Source organism: Squalius cephalus, assembly GCF_949319135.1.
Source record: "Squalius cephalus genome assembly, chromosome: 7".
Taxonomy (NCBI): Eukaryota; Metazoa; Chordata; class Actinopteri; order Cypriniformes; family Leuciscidae; genus Squalius; species Squalius cephalus.
This window is the reverse complement of record NC_137128.1, coordinates 11,282,717-11,307,638: the sequence shown is the minus strand read 5'-3', so window position 1 is coordinate 11,307,638 and position 24,922 is coordinate 11,282,717. Positions and strand designations below refer to the sequence as shown.

General features: G+C 37.7%; 2 protein-coding genes across 3 annotated transcripts; one reads left to right on the top strand and one right to left on the bottom strand.

Moving 5' to 3' along the window:
- Positions 1 to 495: 495 nt before the first annotated feature.
- On the bottom strand, positions 496 to 17,176 carry sharpin (SHANK-associated RH domain interacting protein). Its single transcript, XM_079875235.1, has 9 exons — positions 16,870 to 17,176; positions 15,353 to 15,527; positions 10,789 to 10,875; positions 8,937 to 9,078; positions 8,178 to 8,268; positions 7,766 to 8,063; positions 2,880 to 2,980; positions 2,450 to 2,560; positions 496 to 2,358 (listed from the first exon to the last, which is right to left on the bottom strand). Exons 1-9 carry the CDS (start codon positions 17,038 to 17,040, stop codon positions 2,332 to 2,334), a joined length of 1,203 nt encoding a protein of 400 aa, XP_079731361.1. The 5' UTR covers positions 17,041 to 17,176; the 3' UTR covers positions 496 to 2,331.
- LOC307160903 (uncharacterized protein) lies at positions 16,843 to 24,610 on the top strand. 2 transcript variants are annotated; one of them, XM_079875233.1, is made up of 4 exons: positions 16,843 to 17,185; positions 17,474 to 17,568; positions 17,851 to 18,002; positions 22,361 to 24,610. In XM_079875233.1, the coding sequence occupies exons 3-4, from the start codon at positions 17,915 to 17,917 to the stop codon at positions 24,145 to 24,147; spliced, it is 1,875 nt and encodes a 624-aa protein (XP_079731359.1). In that variant the 5' UTR covers positions 16,843 to 17,185; positions 17,474 to 17,568; positions 17,851 to 17,914; the 3' UTR covers positions 24,148 to 24,610. The 2 variants fall into 2 exon arrangements, with proteins under 2 accessions (XP_079731359.1, XP_079731358.1); XM_079875232.1 differs by lacking the exon at positions 16,843 to 17,185 and having other exon boundaries at positions 17,515 to 17,568; positions 17,846 to 18,002.
- Positions 24,611 to 24,922: the final 312 nt, after the last annotated feature.

Genomic DNA, 24,922 nt, shown 5'->3' with positions numbered 1-24,922 from the left:
TTCACATCTCATATGGAATCGTGTCTTGTAAAGTGTGACTGAAATCAGCATGTTTTTGAAATTCTAGACATAATATAAGGCAAGTTTAATAAGCCTAGTAGTAAGTGAAATAATTTTAAATACCTTTACTCCCATGTGGTTGGTGGTTGCCAACACCAAATTATTTTGATACTTCACAAAAGTATATCATAATCATAATTGCGGTGGAGCTGTTTGTCTATGTATATCACTATCTATTCAAAGTATAAATAAATAAAATAAAATGTATGCATCATCTACCAAAAATGAATGAAACTAAAACCACGTTTCTACTTCTAGAATTCTTCAAACATTTACAGAAAGTTCAACAATTGAGATGCAGTGACGAGAGAAGTTCAGATTCAATAGTTTCAATTCATGTCAGTTAACTATCAAGCTATTAAACATGTTAGGTAAAGTAAAAAAAAAAAAAAAACACAAGACAGACTACATTCCATTACTAAACAGTGAAATATTGCACGAGACTAAGGATCAGTCTCAAACCATTATGTTTATTCACAGCAAAGTCATGGTGAAATGCAGGTAGACTTTCTTTTGGCAAGAATTTATAACAATCATTTACAATACACATATAATCAATGCAATTACAATTCAAATCAACCCAATTCAAAACAATAGACTTTTCATTAAATAATATGCTATGTATAAAAATAAAATAAATGCACTTAATAACCCTGTCTGAATGTAGTTTGTTTGTTCCAAACAGGAACAAACTCTTTCATGAGAATTCCCAGTCAGTTAGATAAGGAATACTTAAAATTTACATAACATTTACATAACATGCATTTATGAAAGTTTTATTCAGCTGATAAAACGGTTGTTTTTCTCACTGTTTACTGGCCTCGTCACATAATGACAAAGTCACATTTAAAACTTAAGCCCCTAAAATAGAGCTTGGCGAACATAAAGAGTAAACTGATATTTGTCCAGTTCCAGTACAGCTGTGGAACAGACATGAACACTGACTTGCAGGCCGTGTGGTAGAGCTGCACGATTAACGCTTGTGATGTGAAACTGTTTAAACCAGAGCCTTTAGGGACTTTGGTTAACCTTTCAACATTGAAATCTGTGTTCGCGCTGCCACTGATCCGGAGAAAACAGCTGCCATGTAAATGTACAGTATGAAGCAGCTTCACAAACACTCTTTTCAACCACACGTTGTTATTTATTTTTTACAAATATTTAATTAACTGGGAGGAAAAGTGTACTGGGATAAAAGTTTATAGTTTGGGTATAACACTGATGTCTACGGTAGTGATCAAAATAAGAGTAAATCATCTTTTGAAAGTATTTTGACTCTTGTACGTATTGAATGGATTATCGTAAGTGAGTGTTTGTCATTGAATCATTAATTGAAAAAAATTATTCACAAATGCTGATTTATCCAATAACTAAACAAGTCTTTATAAATGAGACATTGAGTCCATTCAAATATATATTTTTAATTATTTCGTTCAAATTAATGTTTTAAATAGACTAAAGGAATGAACATTTTGTCAGTTGTCTAATGTTTTTTTTTTCGTAATTCTCAATTTATCCAGAATCGTGCAGCTCTACCGTGTAGTGAGTGAAGAAGATTCCTAAACTGTTGCACAAGCAGAAATTACAATACACAGCAAATGAGTTTGTGAATTAAGAGCAAAAGAAGCAGAGTTGCATCTGGGTAAGATGCAATTCTGACTCGTGCATAATCTCCTTTCCAGCAAGGACATTAAAAACAAAGCTTGAAATGCTGTACGTTTAATCAGCACTGAATTTTACACTGAAGTTTTGCCAGGGTTGTTTTTTTGTTTTGTTTTTACCTCAGATTACATATCTGAATCTGCAACCAAAGCTAAAAGATTCGTATTTTGTCCCATTTGAAACAAGAACTTGTGTGCTATTGTCCAAAATACCATCAAGTTTGTACCATCAAATGGCACAGATGACAAAGCTTCCGTTTAATTTTTTGTAAGCTGATAAAATAAACCGAAATAACCTCTGATGCCTATCCACTCATACGGTTCAACAGTATTTAATTAAGAGAAACCGAGCAACAAATCGATTGGGCAGTAACTAGTTACTGACAACTGCACTGTGACACGACCAGGAAAACCAACTGACATTCCCCATTGCATAACCACAATGGGAGTTTGAAGCTTTGTTGCAAGTCGACTCTTATTAAAACTACAAGTGGAGGACTACCATGTCAAGGACGAGAGCTTGTGGAGTTTGTGGTAGATCGAAAGTGAATGAATGGGAGTTTATTTGAGGGTTTTAGTCTCGGTACCTGTGTGTATTTACAACACAGTTTCACTGGTTAGATCTTCTTGCTTTTTCCTGTAATAGAGAAAAACAAACACATATTAGCCTGCACACTGTTCCAGCACAGTCAATGTTGTGAGCAGGTGTATTTGCTGGGGGAAGTCACCTGTTGAACGCTACTGGGATTGGGAGGGTTAGGCCGATCTGTGCTGCAGATTTCACAGCCGGGTCTCGTAGACTTATTTATGAATGTACAGGAAGGGCAGGGCCAGCCTGGCTAAAGAGAGAGAGAGAGAGAGATATGACAATACAACTGTTCGTTATTTATATCCAAATATTTGCATTTGTTATGTACATGAACCTGGAAGACTGATCCACATCAATCAGGGGATACAACTTTTCATGGAATCATTTCCATTTGTGATCTCTTCCTTTGAAGGATTCATAACATTTTAAGCTGTCATTGCTACAACGGCACTGTCTGTGGGAGTGTGTTTTCATGGTTCATGATTATGTGGACGTAGGCTACTTATTTACAATCTGGCTGCATTCGTTAGTTTCAAGAAATGGTGAATGTGAATGCATGTAATTATTACCTGTGTGTTACTTGATTTCAGTTTGGACCGTCCAAGTTGCAACATCTCAAGGTTAATGATGTCACTGACGCTATGTTTCTCTGGGCCACACCCACTGCTGCCTATTCAACAATGAGAAAAACACACTGATGCAAACAGTGATAATGCAAGAGCTAACTTCAGATCCCTGAAACCTATATACACTACTGTTCAGAAGTTTGGAGTTAGTAAGGAATTCATACTTTTATTTAGCAAGGATGCATTCAATTGTTCAAAAGTGACATTAAAGCATTTATATTCTTACAAAAGAATATTTTTTTCAAATAAATGCTGCTCTTTTGAACTTTCTATTCATCAAAGGAAAAATAGCATCATGGTTTCCACAAAAATATGAAGCAGCACAACAGTTTTCAACACTGATAATAATAAGAGATTGAGAAAACATTGTTGGTGCCAGACGGGCTGGTCTGAGTGTTTCAGAAACTGCTGATCTACTGGGATTTTCATGCACAACCATCTCTAGGGTTTACAGAGAACTGTCTGAAAAAGAGAAAATATCCAGTGAGCTGCAGTTCTGTGGGAGAAAATGCCTTGTTGATGTCAAAGGTCAGAGAATGACCAGACTGGTTCAGCTGATAGAAAGGCAACAGTAACTCAAATAACCACTTGTTACAACCGAGGTCTACAGAAGAGCATCTCTGAACACACAACACGTCAAACCTTGAAGCAGAAGAGCTACAGCAGCAGAAGACACACCTGTGCCGCTCCTGTCAGCTGAGAATAAGAAACTGAGGCAACATTTTACACAGGCTCACCAAAATCAAACAAAAGAAGATTGTAAAAATGTTGCCTGATCTGATGAGTCTTGATTTCTGCTGCAACATTCAGATAAAAGCACGGATCCATCCTGCCTTGTCTCAGCGGTTCAGGCTGCTGGTGTAATGGTTTGAGGGATATTTTCTTGGCAAACGTTGGATCCCTTAGTACCAATTGAGAATCGTTTAAAGGGATGGTTCGGAGTAAAATCAACCTAGGGTCCTTTGCATCATGACCTCGAGCCAAACACCCCCCCAGAATATTTTTTTCCCTTGGTTGAACATTATTAAAGTTAGAGCTTATTTAGACAAATCAGCCGGATGGCTTAGTGCAGGCGCTAATGGATCCTATGATGTATCTCGTAAATTATCCCACCAATAATGTCCAGAATGGTACCAAACTTATACAGTAGTACAAATAGGTTCTGTACTCATAAAACGAGGCATTGGAAAGTTTGTAAGTACATCAGGAGTTTATTTAAATAAACTCATGACGGCTCATGCTACTGCTAACCCGGACGCCGACGTCACTTCAGTGGTTTGGGAAAAGCACGTTAAAGTCCTGGCAGAAAGCGATGCATAAGGATGTAGTGTAACGACGCCCAGTTTCAGGAATGCACTAATATTATGATGGTAGTACCAGTTTGCAACAATTGCTAGTTAACACGAAGTTGCTAACACTACGTAAAAAATAATAATTCGTTGTTACACTACATCCTACATCCTACTGTATGAGGATTCTGATGCGGACATTGAGACTACCTGGCAGCATGCAAAACGACTGGGCGTTTTACATGTGAAGAGACCCTGGGTAAGAAGAAGACACAGGACAAGGACTGGATGAGGAAGGTGACTTTGAAGAAGATTGAGGAGAGGAAAACGAAGAAAGCAGTGCTCAATAACAGCCGGACAAGAGCTGCAAAGGCAGAGGCACAACAACAGTACACATATGCCCACAGGGAGGTCAGGAAGAGCATCAAGACAGACAAGAGAGTTTGTGGATGGCTTAGCCAACCAACCAGAAGCAGCAGCCGAGGAATCTTGAGGCCCACCTTTGCTGAGACTTCTGTGAAGCACAGAGGAATCTGAAGGACATCCCCAAGAAGCTGTCTGGAAAGTTCCAACAGACAGACAGGCCAGTCAAGGACAAACAAAGTCATCACCTCACCACCTCAGATGACCAAAGAAAGAGATGGGCAGAGCATTTCACTGAACCACTGAATAGACCAGCACCGGAAGAGCCTGCAGACATTCCACCCGCAGAGGCTATACTTCCAGTCAACTGCGACAAGCCCAGCAAAGAGGAGATCAGAAAAGCCATCAAGACACTAAAGAGTGGAAAAGCGGCCGGACCAGATGGAATACCAGCAGAGGCCATCAAGGCAGACATCAACACAGCCACTAGCATGCACCACAGCCTGTTTGCGAAGATCTGGGAGAAGTAGGAGATTCCAGAAGAGTAGAGAGAAGGCCTTATAGTGAAACTGCCCAAGAAAGGAGACCTGAGAGATTGTGGCAACTACAGAGGGATTATGCTGTCAACAGTAGTGTTGAACAGAATCCTGCTAGAGAGAATGAAGACTGCGTTGCGACGTTCGTCAGTATAGGACAACTTAGTTTGAATAAAGGAGCAGACACTTGATCGCCTAAATTAAAAAATAATAATAATCAATGTTATCGATAAAGATACGCGGATGGGGTTTTATTTCATCCGCAACCGCACTCATCATCCGCACCGGGTTTTTTTTTTTTTACCAAATTTCAAAGCTGCACCCGCCCGTGTGCTTGTTTTGCGGTCTATGGACGATGGAATGCTCTGCTGATGCGAGCCGCGAGAAAGCCCTTGTCTGTTCTAGAAAGGATGCAGCAAAGATATTTAATGCTTAATGTATGAGGCATAGCCTACGCTGAGTTTCATTCATTTACGATGAGATGCGCTCTAGTTCACAATGCAATGCAAGTGAATGTGGCGCACCAGCACCAGTTATTATATTGTCTGCTATATCTGCTTTTTATTTTTTTAAAAACATGCAATTGGTTGATGAAACATTTATTAAAATTAAGATACAATTTGTACAAAACGAAATTCGTTTTAAAGAAAGGCTTTTAACAATAAAATACAAGTGAACGCGGTGCGTTGGCGCCTCAATGTCACGGTTATTATATTGTCTGCTATATCTTTTTATTTATTAAATACATGCAATTGGTTGATGAAACATTTATTAAAATTAAGATATAATTTGTACAAAACGAAATTCACTTTAAAGAAAGGCTTTCTACAAAGAAAAACTTAATGAAGTGGTAAAAATCATGTCTGACGATTTACAAAACAAAACTTGCGTTGGTAGGCTACTTGGCAAAGAATCAAATACAGTTGGAAACGACGTAGACCATTAATGACACAGACTATTAACAATTGTTTTTAATTAGTATTTAAACATTCTCTATGATAAAAAATGTTTGTAAAAAATATTTTAATAACACGGTTTTGGCGGTTATAGAGTTCTAATGACGATGTTCAACTATAACCGTCGGTCTCACAGTTATATACTAACCGTCTCACCCCTAAAACCACATTGCCACCCTACTTATTATTGATGAGCAGTCGCTGGAGTGGCACTCGGCCCTCTACGTCAACCTTTATAGACTATGAGAAAGCCTATGACAGCTTGGACCGAGGGACACTGTGGAAGCTGCTCAGACAGTACGGGGTGCCAGAGAAGTTGACCACCCTGATTCGAAACACGTACCAAGACATGTCATGCAGAGTGGTTCAAGCAGAGAGCTTCACAGTGAAAACACGAGTTCGACAAGGTTGTCTGCTGTCACCTTTCTTGTTCTTGCTTGCCATTGACTGGATAATGAAGTCCACCACGGAGGGAACAAGAAACGGGATAAAGTGGACCCCTTGGACGCAGCTGGAAGACCTGGACTTTGCTGATGACCTAGCACTTCTCTCCCACAGACATGCTCAGATGCAGGAGAAGACATCACAACTGGCAGAAGTCTCAGCAAAGGTGGGCCTCAAGATCAGCAGGAAGAAGATACAGGTGATGAAGATAAATACAGCAAACAACAGTCATGTCATGCTAGATGGACAGCCTCTTGAGAAAGTGGACTCCTTTGTCTAACTTGGGAGTGTAGTGGACAAACAGGGTGTCACAGACAGTGATGTGTTCGCCAGGGTGGGCAAAGCAAGGGCGGTGTTCATTATGCTCAAAAACATCTGAGCCTCCAAAGAGATAGGAGAAGCAACCAAAATGAGGATTTTCATCTCCAACGTGACGTCTGTTCTCCTATATGGGTCGGAGACATGGAGAATAACCATTTGCACACCGCAGAGGATCCAGACTTTCACCAATGGATGTCTAAGGCGCATATTTAAGATCTGGTGGCCTGACCGTACCAACAATGAGGAGCTCTGGCAAAGAGCCAATCAAGAAGCCATCACCCAGCAGATAGGTAGGAGAAAGTGGGGCTGGACTGAACACACATTACGTAAATCAACGAGTAATGTGACACGCCAGTCCCTCACTTGGAATCCTCAAGGAAGATGAAAGAGGGGACGGGCCCAAGAACAGCTGGAGGCGAGACACTGAGACAGAGCTGAAGAAGAGTGGTATCACCTGGACTCAAATAGAAAAGACAGCCCTAGACCGTGCCCACTGGAGAGTTGTTGTCGATGGCCTATGCTCCAGGAGGAGCGATGGGCCTAAGTAAATAAGTATGCAATAGAAATTGCAGCTCTTATCAGTTGGGCAATGTGGTGATGGCACCAGTGCGACCTCTAACAAAATTTAGTTGCACTGGCAGGAAAAAAGGTCACAGTCTGGAGGCCCTGGAAGCCTTGGTTAGCATAAGATCATTTTTTCTAAAAAAATAACAAATCTTACCAACCCCAAATGTTGGTAAAAGCCTGTCCTTTTGTCCCCAGTCTGACCATCGCTGATGTAAGACATACAAACCATCCATCTGATTTTCATTACGAATAAAGGATACTTTTTTCCTCCTACACTCCATGTGACACTTGGAATTTTCCTCACACCAAGCATACGATACTGCTAAACAGACACGTGTGTGAAGTGCGCTTACCTGTGCTGCTGTGGCTGAAGCGGGGCGGTAACGTGCTGTAGCCTCTCCAGTCATGGCTGATGACCGGCGTGTGGGCCGGCGCGGCGTTTAGTGGCGGCGCTACAGTCGGCATCGGGAGGCCGTTCTCCTGGTCCTGCTGGTGATCGAGGCAGGCGTGACGGGCAGACAACAGGTAGAGAAATGCTGTGTCACCGTCCCTGTAGATGCCATACGACGCTAAAGAACGGCCATCGGAGCACAGACACTGAGCGATCACCCAGCGCTGCACCCTGGGGTGAAAACCATACTCAACAAACATCTGGAAGAGACACGACAGAAAATTATTAGATAATCCTCTGACATTTCAGCAAATCATAGATACTTGAGAAAGATTTGCCTTCATTTGGTCAAGATATATTTTGATCTTTCCTACCTGCTGCTTCAGAGAAGTGACAGTCACCTGCGGGTGGACTTTTACTGTGATACAACAGGAAGATGATGCATCTTCTACTACCACAGCTAAGCTGAAAATAAAAGCATATCCATGAACCTTATGTCACTATCAGAATTTTAAGCTATAAATTACAAACTTATCTATATGTATGTTGATTTGTGTTGCTTTCTATTCCAGATTTCAAAAGGAAAGTCATTAGCACATTCATGCAAATGAAATAGTTGTGCATCTTTGCTAGTAAACTTCAAGCTATAAAAATTTCCGTTACTCATGAGATATTGCTTAACTACATCATATGATCTAAATATGAGACAAAAACTAAGACAGAAGCATTTCTAATATCTTGAATTTTAGTGTCATTCTAACTGCATACAATAGGCTCGATCATTCAGTGAGCTGTTGCCCTGCTTCATGTTTGTCACCAATCAACTTTAGATGAACTATGTAGGTCTGGGGGTGGGTGCGTTAAAAAAATGTTTATAATTGAAATGCATTATTTTTCCTCATAATTAATTAATTAAAGTTAACGTGTTAAATCGACAGCCCTAATAATAATAATTATTATGAACTGTTTAAATGAACACATTAAACTGATAGCCCTCACAATAATTAAGCGATTAAACATACTTTTAGATGTGACAACACAGATAAGCATCTGTGTTAAATACCCATAACCATAACAAGCATGAGGCAAGAGACAGATCTACTATAACTGAAGCGTGACGAGGGCACACACACCTTATCTCTCGGTCCTCAGCGTCCCGCAGCGCTGGTTGAATAGTCAGTGCGATCTGCTGCCGGGCCAGATCTGAGGCGTAGTGCACAGCTGCGTGAGTATCTCCGGTCTCTATTGCTCGAGAAAGCTCTATACACAGCTCCTCTACAGCAGGCAGAAGAGAAGCACAGTAACACAACGCTCATGAGATTAAATGCGCTTGAACACCATTAAATGGGAGCAATACGATTTCTATTAGAAACATTGACTGATATTGATTTTTATAACCAATACTGATTATCTGTAGATTTATGTCTCCATGCAGAACCATTATTTAATGTTTCACTTCTGTTTTTGTAGATTTTTATTTTCATATCACGATTAAAAAAAAACATGTTAAAAGCATGTTTTTACAACAACAGAAGCAGAAACAGTGACAATATTATAATAATAGGCAAAATAAACTGACAGTCTAATGTTTTCAAATGGAAAACAATCAAAATAAATGACAAAGGGGTCTATCAATTCTGCATAAATGTAATAATTCATCTTAAACTACAGTTTAATAAAGCAATGAGCCCCGTGAAGATGTGGTTTACAGTGATTTTGGGACAGCTAAGGGGCGCTGTTCGGCACATTAAAAACATTATTTATAATTCAAATAATTACAATTCTTTCATTTTTTTTTTAAATGACTGAAAAGGTAAATAAAAAACAATCGTTTTAAAACCACTAACCTACTTATTCAGGGTTTCTGAAGGTAGATTTAAGATTCTTTAAAGACCTTTTCAAGACCAAGTAAAGAAAATTGAAGGAATAAAGTTAAGGGAACACAATATGTAAATGTAATGTTTAGGGAGAAACACAACGGGTTGTATTAGAAACACATTAACGTTTCAGAATACAACTTCCTACTGATCCCATACCTTTTTAATTCATTTTAAGAAAAAAATAAAAATAATTCTTAAGGCTTGAATACCTCTGCTCCGAACCAATAGAATACGGACATAACTTTTACTGTATCTTCTGATCACACTGCAAAAAAGTGACGCAAATAAAGATTCTTAAATCAAGTTACATTCATAAGAGAAGCAAAATGATATAAGATAAGAAGTCTTGTTTTCTGTGAAACTGATTAAAATGAAGCGAGTTTATGATTAAAACAAGAACAGATATCTGCCAACGGGCTCAGAAAAAATCATCTTAATTCAAAAGGAAAACAAGTTTTCATTGCTCATTGACAGATTTGCTTTTGTTTCAAGTGTAAACTCACATATTTTTGTTCGATTTCTCAGAAAACAAGACTTTGTATCTTCATTTTGCATATATATCTTGATTTAATAAAGTTTTATATCTTGATTTAATAATGAAATAACATGTTGTGAAAAACAAGACAAAAATAATGAGGAAGATATTAATTGTTTGCAGTGCATGCAACATTTAATGCCATAACTTTATGAATTTAAGACTTTTTGCTCTGATTTAAGATTAATTTGGGGAAGGATGTAATAAGACGTTTTATGGCCTTTTTAAGACCTGCAGAAACCCTGAGAGATCTATTGTTATTATAGTATATTGTATTGTTATTGATCTATAGTAAATGAGATCACTTGTTCCTGAATTTGAAATCTGATTTGTCTAGTGGTTTGAAATGTTGAGGCCAGTTTAATATCACTGCCAGCAGTCCATTTCCCATTTACAGTGCACTTTTTACTCAGATGCAGATACACAAATGGTCCTCACTCAAACATTAATGAATAGTGTGCACAGTGCCACAAACGTGTTTATTTTGTGTCTACAACAATGGCGGAACTAAAGAAATGATCGAGGAAAACCAAGCTTACACCCAGTCAACTCTCCCTTTAGAAAACAAACCTTTCATTGACAGCGACAAGACAGATTTTTTCTCTTCACACTTCATATACTGCAGTCCATCATGTGAGCCATGCGACATTTTGGCAACTGAGACAGGAAAAAGAGTGAATGAACAATGAGCCACAGTAAGAGCAGAGTCCATCTTTAAGAATAAGATTTAGAAAATCATTTAACAAGCAGAAAGGTTAAGCACATCTGGCATGTTTTGTGTGTGTGTGTGTGTGTGTTCACATTATTCCCATTTCGCTTGCCATATATTTAAGATATAGTAGTTTAAAAGGGGTTGAAGTCTGAAGGGTTGATTTGATGAGCTCTCTGATCTTGTTTTGAGATATGTGAATAATAATGGGGTGATCAATCTTCAGAGATCATGTCTCACACTTGAGCTTCTCCATTTCCTATATTTGATGAGCTCTATGTATGTGCTGGGCGATATGTACAAATATTTGATCGATAATCGCCTTTAAAAGTATCACGATGCTCGATTATATCGTCTCTTCGAGCCCCGTCCCCGACATACACCGTACACATGCATCATGTTGAGCTTGGCTGCACCTCATCTAATGATATCCTGCGATTCAGTGAGTTTAATTTAAGACTGAAACGTTAAAGTTTTACTTTGGTTAGTTTGAGCTTAAACTAACATAAAACATTAACTTTGCTGTTATGCCAGTGTTGCTAATAATTTCCACACTGTTCTTATATCATTTTTGTGTTTGCAATGAATTTCGTTTTGTGAGGACTGAGGAGAACAGTTTAATACAATTAAACAACAGAACCCAAGTTCATGGTGAAGGTGATCATTCTGGTGGTGATTGTGAGAATGATAAATGCATGTTGATGTCACATAGCAATGAGTCCGATGTTTCTCTTTCTTTTAGCCATTATCGCATGAGTAGACCTTAATTATAACGTGTAGAGCTGTTTTTAAACTTGTATTCAAGCTTTGTTGTATTTGCTATCTGTCTAAAATCATGGATTAAAAGTGAATTGGTTTGTTCTGCGTGAGCAAACGGTAAGGCTATTTGTTTCTTTCTGGTTAGAGTTCTAGGGTCTCCTTAAGCTGCTTATCACAAATAAATGACTGCTTTATTTATTTAGAAATAGAAGTAATTAAAAATGACATCTGTGTATTTTATTTCCTTATTTTTTTAATCTACAGCAAAGTATAATGCTCGCAATATGCTATAACGCTGCCAACATTGTAAACATGAGATATTCAGTACTGCAATTTCTTCATCCATTTGTAATATAACTCAATTGTATATATAAAATCATTTTAATTTCAATGGACATGTTTGTGATTTGTTTATTATGTGGGCCAGGTGCAGTTACTGCTACCATTTTATAAAAAAATTCTGATTAAATTTTATTGCAGACCAAAATAAAAAAAACGTAATAATATTATTATTATTTCATATTGTATTATTATTTTTATAATATATTATTTTTAAAATGGGAAATATCACTGCTATTTCGAATTTATAGGATTAGTTTAACTTTTTCGCCTGCAGAACAAAATAAATTGCATAAATCAAATCAAGATGCGTAATCAAGAAAAAAAATATTTTATTAAGAAATTAAATTAGTAAAGTAAGTAAAATTGATGTTTGATAGGGAACACATCTCTAAAGCATAGTCGCACACACAGACGCATGTTATCGTTAGAGCAGTCAGCGCCGAACAACAGGCAAATAAAATACAGATTAGGCTAATTAAAGTTACAAAAGTTTTTCTGTCAAATTCAGTGAGTGATTTTCTTTTTCTTTTGTTATTTGATTAACATTAATGGTTAAAGGCATAATATGTACGATTTTTAGGATTAAAATATCCAAAAACCACTAGAACAATGCTATATATTTTGTTGACTTGTGTACTTGCACCATCCCAAACATTTCCAACAATGTTCAAATCAGCAATTTAGACCAGGACGCGGATCGTATCCTTGCGACGCCTGTCAATGATGTCATGTCCGTATAACCCTCGATTTCCAGTTTTACTTTTGTAGAAACCATGGAAACACCAAAGACGCTTTAATTAATTATGTTTTATTAGACAGGTGAGCAACTGTTTGGATACATTTATCAACATAAAGCTAATCATTTTAAACACGGTTTAAATCGCTTGTTTTCTTGATTTACCACAAGTACCATGTTTTTACCTCAGAGACAATTTTGTCAAGTGGCAAACATGGCGTAATCAGAGAGAGCTTTCTCCATCATACAATATACTTTAAAATTAATTGCAGGTCATTTAGCAACACAAGAAAAAAACACAATTTTTTTTAATATGACATTCTAATATTGATCTAGATTACTGCAAAGTGCAACAAGTCTCTCTTACCAGCCACCTAGTCCTAGCGAACGCAAAGAGTAACGTTAAAACATAACTTTCAACACAGTCAAATGTATTTAGTATGATTATTTTTATTTTTACCATGTAAAAGGGATGCGTTACACCACATGCGCAACGAAAAAGAGAAGAAGCGGCCGACTGCAGCATAATAAAAGCTCCACTGGCGTGTATCGCAGGTCTCTCTCATTAGCATTCACTCTAGCGGCCTCGTTCAAATTGAATGCATTCTGATTTCTGCCCGAGTCCGTCGGATTCCTTCCCATCAGCTGTGGGGGTGAAGACGACAACTCCCATGAATCCACGCTCATTAACGGCATCATCAAGCCATGCCTTTGTTTTGAATAGCTATAGTGGGTATAGCTATTAGGCTGCAATGCACGGATCCAATAGGCCTATACTGTTTTCTATCTCAACTGTTTACATTCACTTGAGACAAAACCGACTGTGTTTATGAGACTCTGTGTGCGCAGCACAGAAAATTCTCTTTCTCATCTTCTTATGCTTAAAGAATGTTATCAAGAATTGGAATCGATTTCTTCCTAACCCTACTAATTAACACTAGAAGCCTATAGAAAATATTTCATTCATACTATTGCATGTGAATAAATATGGGTATGATAATCATGGGACTATGTTAAATATATTTGTAATTTTTTTCCCGATATTGTCTGGTAACTGTTATAATCGACATTGCGAGACATCGCCGATATGCAATAATAACGTCACATCGCCCAGCCCTAGCGCTGATCAATACTTTAATATGAATAAAGGCGTAAATTAAATCTGTTTGCTCATCATATAAAGTGATCGGGTCACAGAACAGTTTATTGAACCTTTAGAAAAATAAAAAATAAAATCAGGCTTTTATTGCTCATATAGTATGATATAGTGAGATTTTGGAGCTCAAACTCAAGGTGGAAAAAAAAATCATGATAAAATCATGAGTCTCAGATATGATCTAGCCTGGCTAACGTCAGACCAAGTCTCATTTGAGACTTGGTCTGGGAACCACATGTTCATTTTCTCGTATTTGAGGCGTGGTTTACGAATGCCCAGAGCCGTTTATTGGGCGCTATGAATGTCTATCAAATGCGCCTGTATGTAGCTCATAGCCAATCGTTTCAATTATACCAGATGACGTATGTAGAGCGACAGAAATTCGACGAGGAAAAAGACGATGGGTCAAAGATTTATTTGTACACGATGGCGTTTAGCGAATATTACCGTTTGTGCAAGATAAACATGAGGGTAGAAGGTAACGTCGAGTCTGATATAAACAAACTGCTTCAGTGTCGTCATCGTCTTGCTGCTCCCTCCCCGTTCTGTGATTGGTTCCCTTTTTCAGGGGAAAATTTGGTCCATGGTGTCCAGACTGCCTAGCAGCGTGAATAAAATCGCGCTGCGAGCAAGGCAGTATGGGGAAACCCAGGCTAGATATGATCATCATGATTTGAAGCTTTTGAGGAAGGTTTATTTGTTCATCTCTCAATCATCATTGTATTGAATTGCATTAAATATAACTAACAACATCATTTACATTTACTTAAAATTTCACAGCAAAAAGACACTTGTATCACAACCTGAAAGGGGTCTTTTTTAAATGAATTAATTTAATTACTAAACGTGTTTTTGAAATATAACTAACTGACTCACTCTATATCTGCCAATAATGTGTCTTAGTGAGATGATATTTAAATGCTTAGTTTTATGATCAAAGCTCTGCCGTTTTAAAACTTATAATGCACTGCAGTACAGTGATGATTGAGAGATGAACAAATAAACCTTCCTCAAAAGCCTGATGATCATATTGGAGACTCACATTTGACCATGATTTTTCTAAAAACTTATATGGATATGGATAAGTGAGGCTAAGTTGCTTCGGGCCAGTAAGTGTTAATCTTGAAATGTAACTACAGTAACAACATCAAAGTGATTCTTACGTTAACTTAAAATTTCACAGCAAAAAGACACGTGTATCACAACCTGAAGGGGCTCTTTTATAAATGAATTAATTTAATTACTAAAAGGCCTTTTACTTGCTGAAAAAATATGAACTATCAATAAGGGGGCAGATGGCATGTAGACTGCGTGCAACAGGTTTTCTTTAACAAAGTTTTGATCATGTTCATATTTTAGAGGCCTTAGAAAAATCATGCATCCAAAATGATAGAGTAGCTTTATAGTGTTAAATGTTGCTGTGACCTCTGACCTCTGTGTGTCTCTCTCAGTGATGACATCATGACAGTTGCCCATTCCTGGGCCTCCTGTTCGCTGCGGAAGGTGAACGTGAGACAGTCGTGGGGCGGCTTGGTGAGACGCAGTTCGTGACATCGAGCCGATGTGATCTCGTACTTCACTGAGCGTAGATCAAACTCTGCTAGAGACTGAGAGAGAGAGAGAGAGAACAGCTCATCAGAAACCCTTGAGTGACAGAGACCGGTAACAGCATTCATGTTATGATACATGTATACATGTATAACAGATGCTCCTTCAGTGATGCAAGACAATCCAGCCCTTACTTTGTGAGGAGTAATCAGTCTCACAGAATTGTCAACTTGCCACAAGGCAGTTTAGCGAACCAAAATAAGTTGTTAATTAAATGTTTTAGTGTTAAAAACGTATGTAGATGCAAACGAAGAGCACTTTCAGCAGGGAAAAACAGATCATTCTTTCAACATTATTTTTGAGAACCAATTTCTAACATGCATTATGCAAACACTTAGGGTACATTTACATGACATCGATGTACTAAAAACGGATACATTTTTTCTTTGCACAGAGACAGACATTGTCAAAATAATCCCTGCGAAAACAACTAAAAACGCTGTACTATTCATGCCAGGGCAGTAGTTGGCGATGTCACTTTGTAAAGAAACACTACGTGCCTATGGAGTGAACACGTAATGTAAACTTCATGGTAATGTTTTCACAGATTCATGTTTTTGTAGTTTACACGGAGACGATAACGGTATCGTTTTTAAAGACTTGCATTTTGAAACACGTTTTCAAAGGATAGTATTGTCAGGCCCCCAAAACGTTGTTGTCGTGTAAATGAACGGCCAAAATGCATAAAAAGTTTTCCCTTTTTAGTTGAAACCGGTGTCGTGTAAACAAATTCTGTCATCATTTATACACCCTTATGTCGTTACAAACCCATAAGACTTTCATTCATCTTTGAAACACAAATGAAGATATCTTTGATGAAATCTGAGAGCTTTCTGTCCCTCCATTGACAGTCTGCGCAACTACCATTTTTGACGCTTCAAAAAGTTCATAAAGAGATCCGTAAAACTAATCCATATGAATTGAGCGATTCAGTCCAAATTTTCTGAAGAGACTCGATCGCTTTGTACGATGAACAGATTGAAATTTAGGCTTCGAGAGTATATATTTGTAATTTACAGTCTCTGTGGGGTTGAATAATTTTGACTTCAAGTTTATAGGTTGTTTTTACAATACAGAGAAGTTTGGGTCGCAGCTGATATGAACATAAAATTGCTCATGGTTATTTTTTAATGATAAATTATGGAATAACAAATAAACTACGTATAACCCAGCATGCATATATTCAAAGGACTAGCTACACGAGAGTAAACAGTGTTCAAACAAGGTTGAATGACAGACTTGACAGCTGACAGGTGGACAAGACAGCACTAATCAGATGGTATGAAAGTGAGGATAGTAGATGACAGCTCTGTCTGTGTGTGTGTGTGTGTGTGTGTGTACCACGCTGCGTCCTCCGCGGTCGGTGTGTCTGAGCGTGAGCGTGAAGTGTCCCGCGCGGTTCGCGTTCATGCTGAGCTGCAGCCGCAGTGAATCCGAGCCCACACTGAGCGGCCGAACCGACACCCGCACCGACATCAACACCGTGCTACTGCAGCCCGAGCTCACGGCCATCGTGTCTGAGGCAGGGGGATCTATACAGCACACACTGACACTGACATCTTCATCATCTTCATCATCATCTTCATCATCATCTTCATCATCTTCACCATCACCATCTTCATGAGCAACAAGCAACCAGTTTCAAAACAGGAAGCAGGTCCGTCTGATATTTACTGCCCCCTTTTTTATCACTTAAACATGCAGTTCCGAGAGTGGATGTGCAGCAAGCGGTGGCACTTATCTATATGTTACACCTAAACAACTTTAATAATAATTTAATTGAATAAAATCGTTTCTTTTAGGCATTTTTATGTAATGAATTAGGCCAATCTATACACTTTCATTCGTAGGATTTGCATTCAAATAACTTGACAACATGTATATTACATAATTGACGTTTAATTGTATATATTTTAAATCTATGTTTTTATTTGTATTTGTCTAGTTTTATTTTGGACCGTTTAAGCTGTCTTTTATTTTGCCACCGATGACATCATTAGGTCTGCGCCGCGGCGGTTGGTGTTTTTTGACTGAAGAAAGGTTTGTGTCTTAAACCCCTTAAGCGTCGAAGGTGTATAAAGGTTTATAGGTGTTTTAAAGTTGTTTTTATCAAATGTGTTCCAACAGCATGTTCATTTTACTGAGAGCATTTTGCGTTGGAAATGTTGAACCTATTATTGTAGCCATAGATGAGTCTCGTAAATAGCGCCAAAATGTATGACTTATTTTTCTATGTAAAGCGCATCCACACTTGAGGAACAGAGTGTTTAACGTGTCCCCTTTCTCTATTGATTGTTCCCACTTAAACGTGACAAAGAAAAGTTTCCAGGCAAGCAGGATCTCCAGATTAGACAGCTGAGATCTTGCTTGACACACTGCTGGAGAGATGGAGTTGATTAAAGTGGAGGTTGTGGACATTCATGATCCTGAACCCTGCAGAGTGAAAGATGAAGATGATACTGAGGAACAAAGAGGTTGGTGTCCGTTCTCGATTCCAGATTAAGGACTGTTGAGGAACATTAAAGTACATTTGTTGCATTTATGCATTTGGGAGATGCTTATATCCAAAGCGACATATGAGGCATTCAGTGTACAGAAAGTAATACAAGTAATAGCCTAAAGCTTTAGAAAATTCATCAGAATTGAATTTTATAAAAAGAGGTAAAATAACAAAACACATTCTGATTCTGACATAGTATAGTAACGCTGTATATCATTCAATAAAATTATATTAGTAGTAGGCTAAAATTGCAGATTTCATCTTGTTAACATGAGAATTGAGGTGGCAGATGACATGAGGTTTTCACAAAGTACAGGGAGGAGGAAGGGATTTAGCAATCGGGTGTTTTTTGTAAATAATTTATGTATTTGTTTTCTTAATTTATTTATTTTCTATTTTTTGTAGATAGGTATTATGTAAATATGTTTATTAGGGAAAACTGATTGTTTATTGAATAGTGGAGAAGGGGTAGGTTTTAATAAGCTTATGCTTCATCCTACTCCTTTTCGGACATGTTGGTTTCATATTATTATTATTAATTGTTTGGTTTGTTTGTCTTTTTTTTCAGTTTACTTTCTTTTGTTACTTGTTTTATGTTTATGTTCGAAATAAAGCTTAAAAAAAAAAAAAAAAAATGTCAGAATTAACTTTTAGCACACTAAGCCCCGGTTTCACAAACAAGGCTTAAGCTAGTCCCAGACTAAAATGCATGTTTGAGCCGTTTTAACTGAAAGCACCTTGCACTGACATATTTTAAAATATGTCAGTGCCATTGTTTTGTCTCAATATGCACACCAGTAGTGTTTTTATCTAAGGTGCGTTTATAAAAGCTACTTAAATGTTCTAATTAAACTAAGGCCTAATCCTGGCTTAACCTAAACCCTGTCTGTGAAACCAGGCCTAAATATATCACATAAAAAAAAAGTTATTCCATAATTTACTAGCTGTCAAGCCATCCTTGGTGTAAGTGACTTTTTTCTTTCAGTCAAACACAATCAGAGTTATTATCCTGAAAATATCATGGCTCTTAAAAGCTTTAGCTATAACGGGAGTGAATGGTAACTTGGATTTTAAAGGCCAAAAAAGTGCATTCATCCATCATAAAAGTAATCCATATGACTCCAGTGGGTTAATAATGGGCTTCTGAAGCGTAGCCATGTGTTTTTGTAAGAAAAACATCCATAGGTGACATGCTGGCGAAAGGAGTCAGAATGAGCAAATTTTCAAAAATGATTTATGGTTATTTTCACATTCTCTGTTAAAACCCCTCAACATGATGATGTATGATTTGTTAGAATCAAATAAAAAATGACTGAGTTGCACCTGATTGAAGTCAGAAAAGTCGATTTTTCTGAAGGTTTCAAAATCACCTAGCAACCATACCTTAAAATCCCTGGTTATTACCATGGATTTTAAGGTAATAACACAAAATAAGGTATGGTAATAACCAGTGGTAATAACACAAAATTTGGCACACATCAAAAAAGTCAAAACCAAAAATCCTATAGGAAAAATATATATTCAACTTTTTTCCCCCATGATAGCACATTTTAACATTTGATTTATTTTAACATTTTATTTAACAGACAACCTATATGTTCAGACCTACTGTACCGCACGGATGTAATGTTACACATCAGATGTTTTTTTTCCAACAGTTAACCAAATGTTTATTTAAGCCATAACAGATAATGTTTGCGTGAATACTCGCCAAGACAGATACTTTGAAATACTGTAATTCTGTGTGTGTAACGGGATCGCGCGCTGTCTGAGGCGTCTTTATGCGCACGCTTCGGCTCTGTCAGTCAGCGCGAGTAAGATTCTTCTGTTTACATTAGGGGTGTGCACGAATCATCAATCTGTAATTTTTATTCGAAAAATAAAATACTATTCGAATTTTACTACGTTGCTTTGCTGGCCGTAAATGCAGTGAATCCATGATAAATCCCAAGCACTAACTCGCAGTTATAATTAAATCCACTGGGTGGTGCTGTGGAGCGTGTTAACAAGTTGTTTGTATTTGATCACATAATGTTGTCGTCTGCCTCGCGAAGTTTGGAATTACTTAAAAATAATCTTACTAAATTATCTTACAAAATGGAATTACTTTTGATCAAATTAATGAATTAATCTGAATTATAATATCGTCACCACAATGAGAAATCACATGGAATACAAAAAGCAGTCGAATGAGGCAGCTGTCCATCACTGCATTCACGACTGCAGGTAAGCGCAGCTGGACCCCGCGTGATCCGAGATGATAACTTATCTAATAGCAAAAAGATTTTGAGACATGTACTTCCTTCCTATAATTTTTTGTTTACACTGAAATAGGCCTACTGTTTAATGTCTTAAACTTAAAGAAAAATGTATCATATATTGTAAGCTTGTTGTGTATATTGCCTAATCGTAAGCTTGTTCAGAAATGGTGACAAAAACGTTAACTTAAAAAATAACGACTTTTTCATTAAACGTCATTTAAATAAACGAATATTCAATTTTTATGAGCCTGAATATTCTAATGCAATATTTTTGAAAAATGCCCATCCCTAGTTTACATCAACATGAGTTTGAAAATCACATTTCATTGGTTTAGACTCATTCCATTGAGAATTCGCTATGAATATGAACAAAGTTGGAATACAGCGCTTTACAACGATACCAAACTTGTGCTGAGGGGAAGCGCGAGAAGCACTTTTTCCATGGACAAACGAAAGGTGCTCCTCTCAGAAAACACACAAGTAAAGATAATTATAGATGTTTAATTGCTATTTGTAACATTGGGATCGTTAGACGATCTTTCACTTGTAGCTCGAAATGATCCCGTGCGCATTCCGACTCACTTTGCCAGCACGGGTCACATATTTATAACTATAAACTATAATCACTGGCTTCCGGTAACGGCCGTACGCAAGTCTAGTTCCAGCTGAAGAGTGACCTCTGACTAGTGGTCTGCGAAGTAAGTAAAGCGTTTGCTTTTATTTTATTTGTAACAGAAAAGGCAAACAATCAGGCTAAAATACTTTCTCATTTGCCGTCAACATTTAGCAAATGCGCATCTACGTCATTTAAACAAATCTCTTAATATCTAATAAACATTTAATTTCACAAACCTTGCAGATTTAATCGAATCCAGCTGTGATATCTTGTGAAGTGTGCATTTGTAGCCTGATAAACGTGTTACTGCGACTGACGGTCGGTCCGTGCGAAGTGAGTGAATGCGGACAGAAGATCAGCTTCAGGAGACGCGATCGAAAAACTAAATCCTTCATTTTAAAATATGCTGATATATAACCAGTTGCCAACTGTGTCATATTCATATCTGTGATATATCCAGTTGCCAACTGTGCAATATTCATATAGTTTTCACTGTGCTGTATGTAAAATTAGCGTTACCTTGTCTTTATTGAAAAAAATATGATTACCAGCACGAAATTACCAGATTACTGAGTGCCCTGTTACAGTGTTTACTTTCTTTTTATTCACTTTGTGAAAAATACTGTAATAGGATTGCAGATTCAAGAAGTTGCCATCTAAAGTATAAAAGCATGTTTATTTTAAAGATTTGTTTTCTAATTTATTTATAATTTATTAAATATTGATTAAAATAAATATATATAAAAATATCGGCTTTATATCGGCCATCGGCCACCCTGCTCTCTAAGATATCGGCATTGGCATCGCCCATCAAAAAAACAATATCGGTCGACCACTACCTCTGACCCGACGCATAACGTATTGACGAATGTGGAAGCGCAGAGGATAAAGCAAGAGAAAATCCCGGTCACAAATTAGAAGTCTAAAACAAGAATTTTTAAAGACAAGTGTCGGAGGAGCTTGAGTTTGTTGCCCAGCCCTATTTGTTTGAACTGCGAGAGGCATCAAAGCTTACGACACTCCTACATCCCACGTCTGATCAGAGGTCAATCTTTCGCTGGAATTAGACTCGCGTGTGGCTGCTTCCGGAAGCCAGTGATTATAGTTTTTAAGTTATAAATATGGATATTTTTATTTACAAATATGCTTTGCTTCAGAAGGCCTTTATTAAGCCCCTGGAGCCGTATGTATTACTTTTATGATGGATGGATGCACTTTTTTGGGCTTCAAAATCTCAGTTACCATTCACTGCCATTATAAAGCTTGGAGGAGCCTGGACATTTATTAATATAACGACTGTGTTTGGCTGAAAGAAGAAAGTCATATACACTTAGGATGGCTTGAGGGTGAGTAGCCTAAATTATGGGTGAACTATCTCTTTAAGTAGGACTTCAATTGTTTCTTGTATCACCTTTCTTGATCTGATTTTTTAACCATGTAATATGTTAATTTTAGGCCAGATGGAAGTGAAAGAGGAAAATCAAGAACCGAGTGATGTCAAGGAGAACCACTATTTTGAGAAACCTGAAGATTATATGGTTGGAGAAAAATCTTTCAGTTCCTCGCTAACTGACAAAAATTCTTTCTCCTGCCCTCAATGTGAGAAGACGTTCACACATAAAGGAAACCTTAGGGATCACATAAAAATTCACATTGGAGAGAAGCCTTACGCATGCCATCTGTGTGGGAAGAGTTTTATTCACAAAGGACACCTTAATGATCACATAAGAATTCATACTGGAGAGAAGCCTTATGTATGCCGTCTGTGTGGAAAGAGCTTCACATGTAAAGGAAGCCTTAATGGTCACATGAGAATTCACACTGGAGAGCGGCCTTTCACGTGCCACCTGTGTGGAAAGAGTTTTACGTGTAAAGGCACTCTTACATGTCATGTGAGAGTTCACACTGGAGAGAAGCCATTCACATGTCCTCAGTGTGATAAGAGTTTCTCACATAAAGGAAGCCTTAAGTGTCACATGAGAATTCACATCGAAGAGGGGCCTTTCACATGCCATCAGTGTGGAAAGAGTTTCACACAGAAAGAATACCTTAAAAATCATATACGAATTCACACTGCAGGAAAGCCTTTCACATGCCATCTGTGCGGAAAAGGTTTAACATGTAAAGGAAGCCTGAAGTGTCACATGAGAATTCACACTGGAGAGAAGCCTTTCACGTGCCTTCAGTGTGGAAAGTGTTTCACCAATAAAGGAAACCTAAAGATTCATGCAAGAATTCACACTGAAGAGAGCCCTTTAACTTGCCTTCAGTGTGGAAAGTGTTTCACACATAAAGAAAACCTTAAGTGTCACATGAGAGTTCACTCTGGAGAGAGGCCTTTCACATGCCATCAGTGTGGAAAGAGTTTCGCTCGTAAAGTAATCCTTCAGAATCACATAAAAACACACTCTGGAGAAAAGCCTTACACATGCCATCAGTGTGGAAAGAGTTTCACCGATAAAGGATACATAAAGCGTCACATGAGAAGTCACACCGGAGAGAAGCCTTTCATATGTCCTCAGTGTGGAAAGAGTTTTACACACAAAGGAAACCTTAAAATTCACATAAGAGTTCACACCGGAGAGAAGCCTTCCAAGTGTCCTCAGTGTGGAAAGAGTTTCACACATAAAGGACAGCTTAAAGATCACATGAGAATTCACACCGGAGAGAAGCCTTACACATGCCCTCAGTGTGGAAAGAGTTTCAAATGTAAAGGACACCTTAAGACGCACATAAGAACTCACACCGGAGAGAAGCCCTTCACATGCCATGAGTGTGGGAAGAGCTTCACAGTTCAAAGAAGCCTGCACATGCACATGAAATATCATTCTGGAGAGAAATTACATGAGTGTTCTGAGTGTGGCAAGAGGTTTGCAGAGAGCAACACTTTCAAAACACATTTGCTCATTCACTCTGAAGAAAGACCATTTAGTTGCGATCAGTGTGGCAAAAAGTTTATTTTGGCAGCGCGCTTAAAGGCACATCTGAAGCTTCATACAGATGAGAGACCCTATTTATGTTCTTTGTGTGGAGAGAGTTTTAAACTGCTCGGCAGTTTAAAATCACACCAGAAAATACATGCCAGTGAGAAATCTCATGTGTGCCCTGAGTGTGGTAAAGCTTTTACCAGAGCAAGCTACTTGAAGCGGCACCAACGGACCCACACTGGAGAAACCCCAGACAAAAACATTGTCCAGAGTAGTCACAGAGAGCAAAATTTGTCTTCGGTAATTAGCAAATAGTGTGATATTCATATAGAGCAAAAATAATTTCTTCAAAAGGGGGATTTTATCTAAGAGGGTTAAATGACCTAATGGTGATGTTTGTGCTATTCCAACAAAGAAAAAAAATAAGGGAACTGAAGAAAAATCCTATTGGGCCTCATGTAGACACATGCATGTCCTGTAAAGCTGCTTTGAAACTATATGTATTGTGAAAAGCGCTATACAAATAAATGTGAATTGAATTTATCAATCGTAACGTAGAAACGAGCGCAGATCCAAGCACAGAAATCATCTTACGGCAGGGTTTACGTGTGATTCATGAAAAAAATGTGCATTCCGCCAGTCCCATCATCCGTTGATAAATGTGGCGGATGAAAACAATCGTCATTTGAATATCACGTCCCTAAAAATTCATGGTTTAGAAGCCTTGACCCTGGAGTTTACGACATGGAGAAATGTAACCCGGCCAAGAAGAGGAAGTAACCTCATGAAAGAACACAAAAACACCTGTTAACCTCATAATTGCAAACAATTACATTAATTTATATGAATATTAAATACCTGTAAATAAAACAAAACATTTACAAACATTATTATAGCTTTAAATTTAACAGTATTCAGAACAAGAATGAAAAATAAGTAGATATAAAATTCTATATTAAAGGGGGTCCTATTATGCCCTTTTACAAAGTCTTGATTTTGTTTTTGGGGTGTGCTAGAATATGTTTTCATGCTGATGAAAACATTTGGGGTTATAATGTTCAGCAACAGTGTTAAAAATAAGTTTTAACCA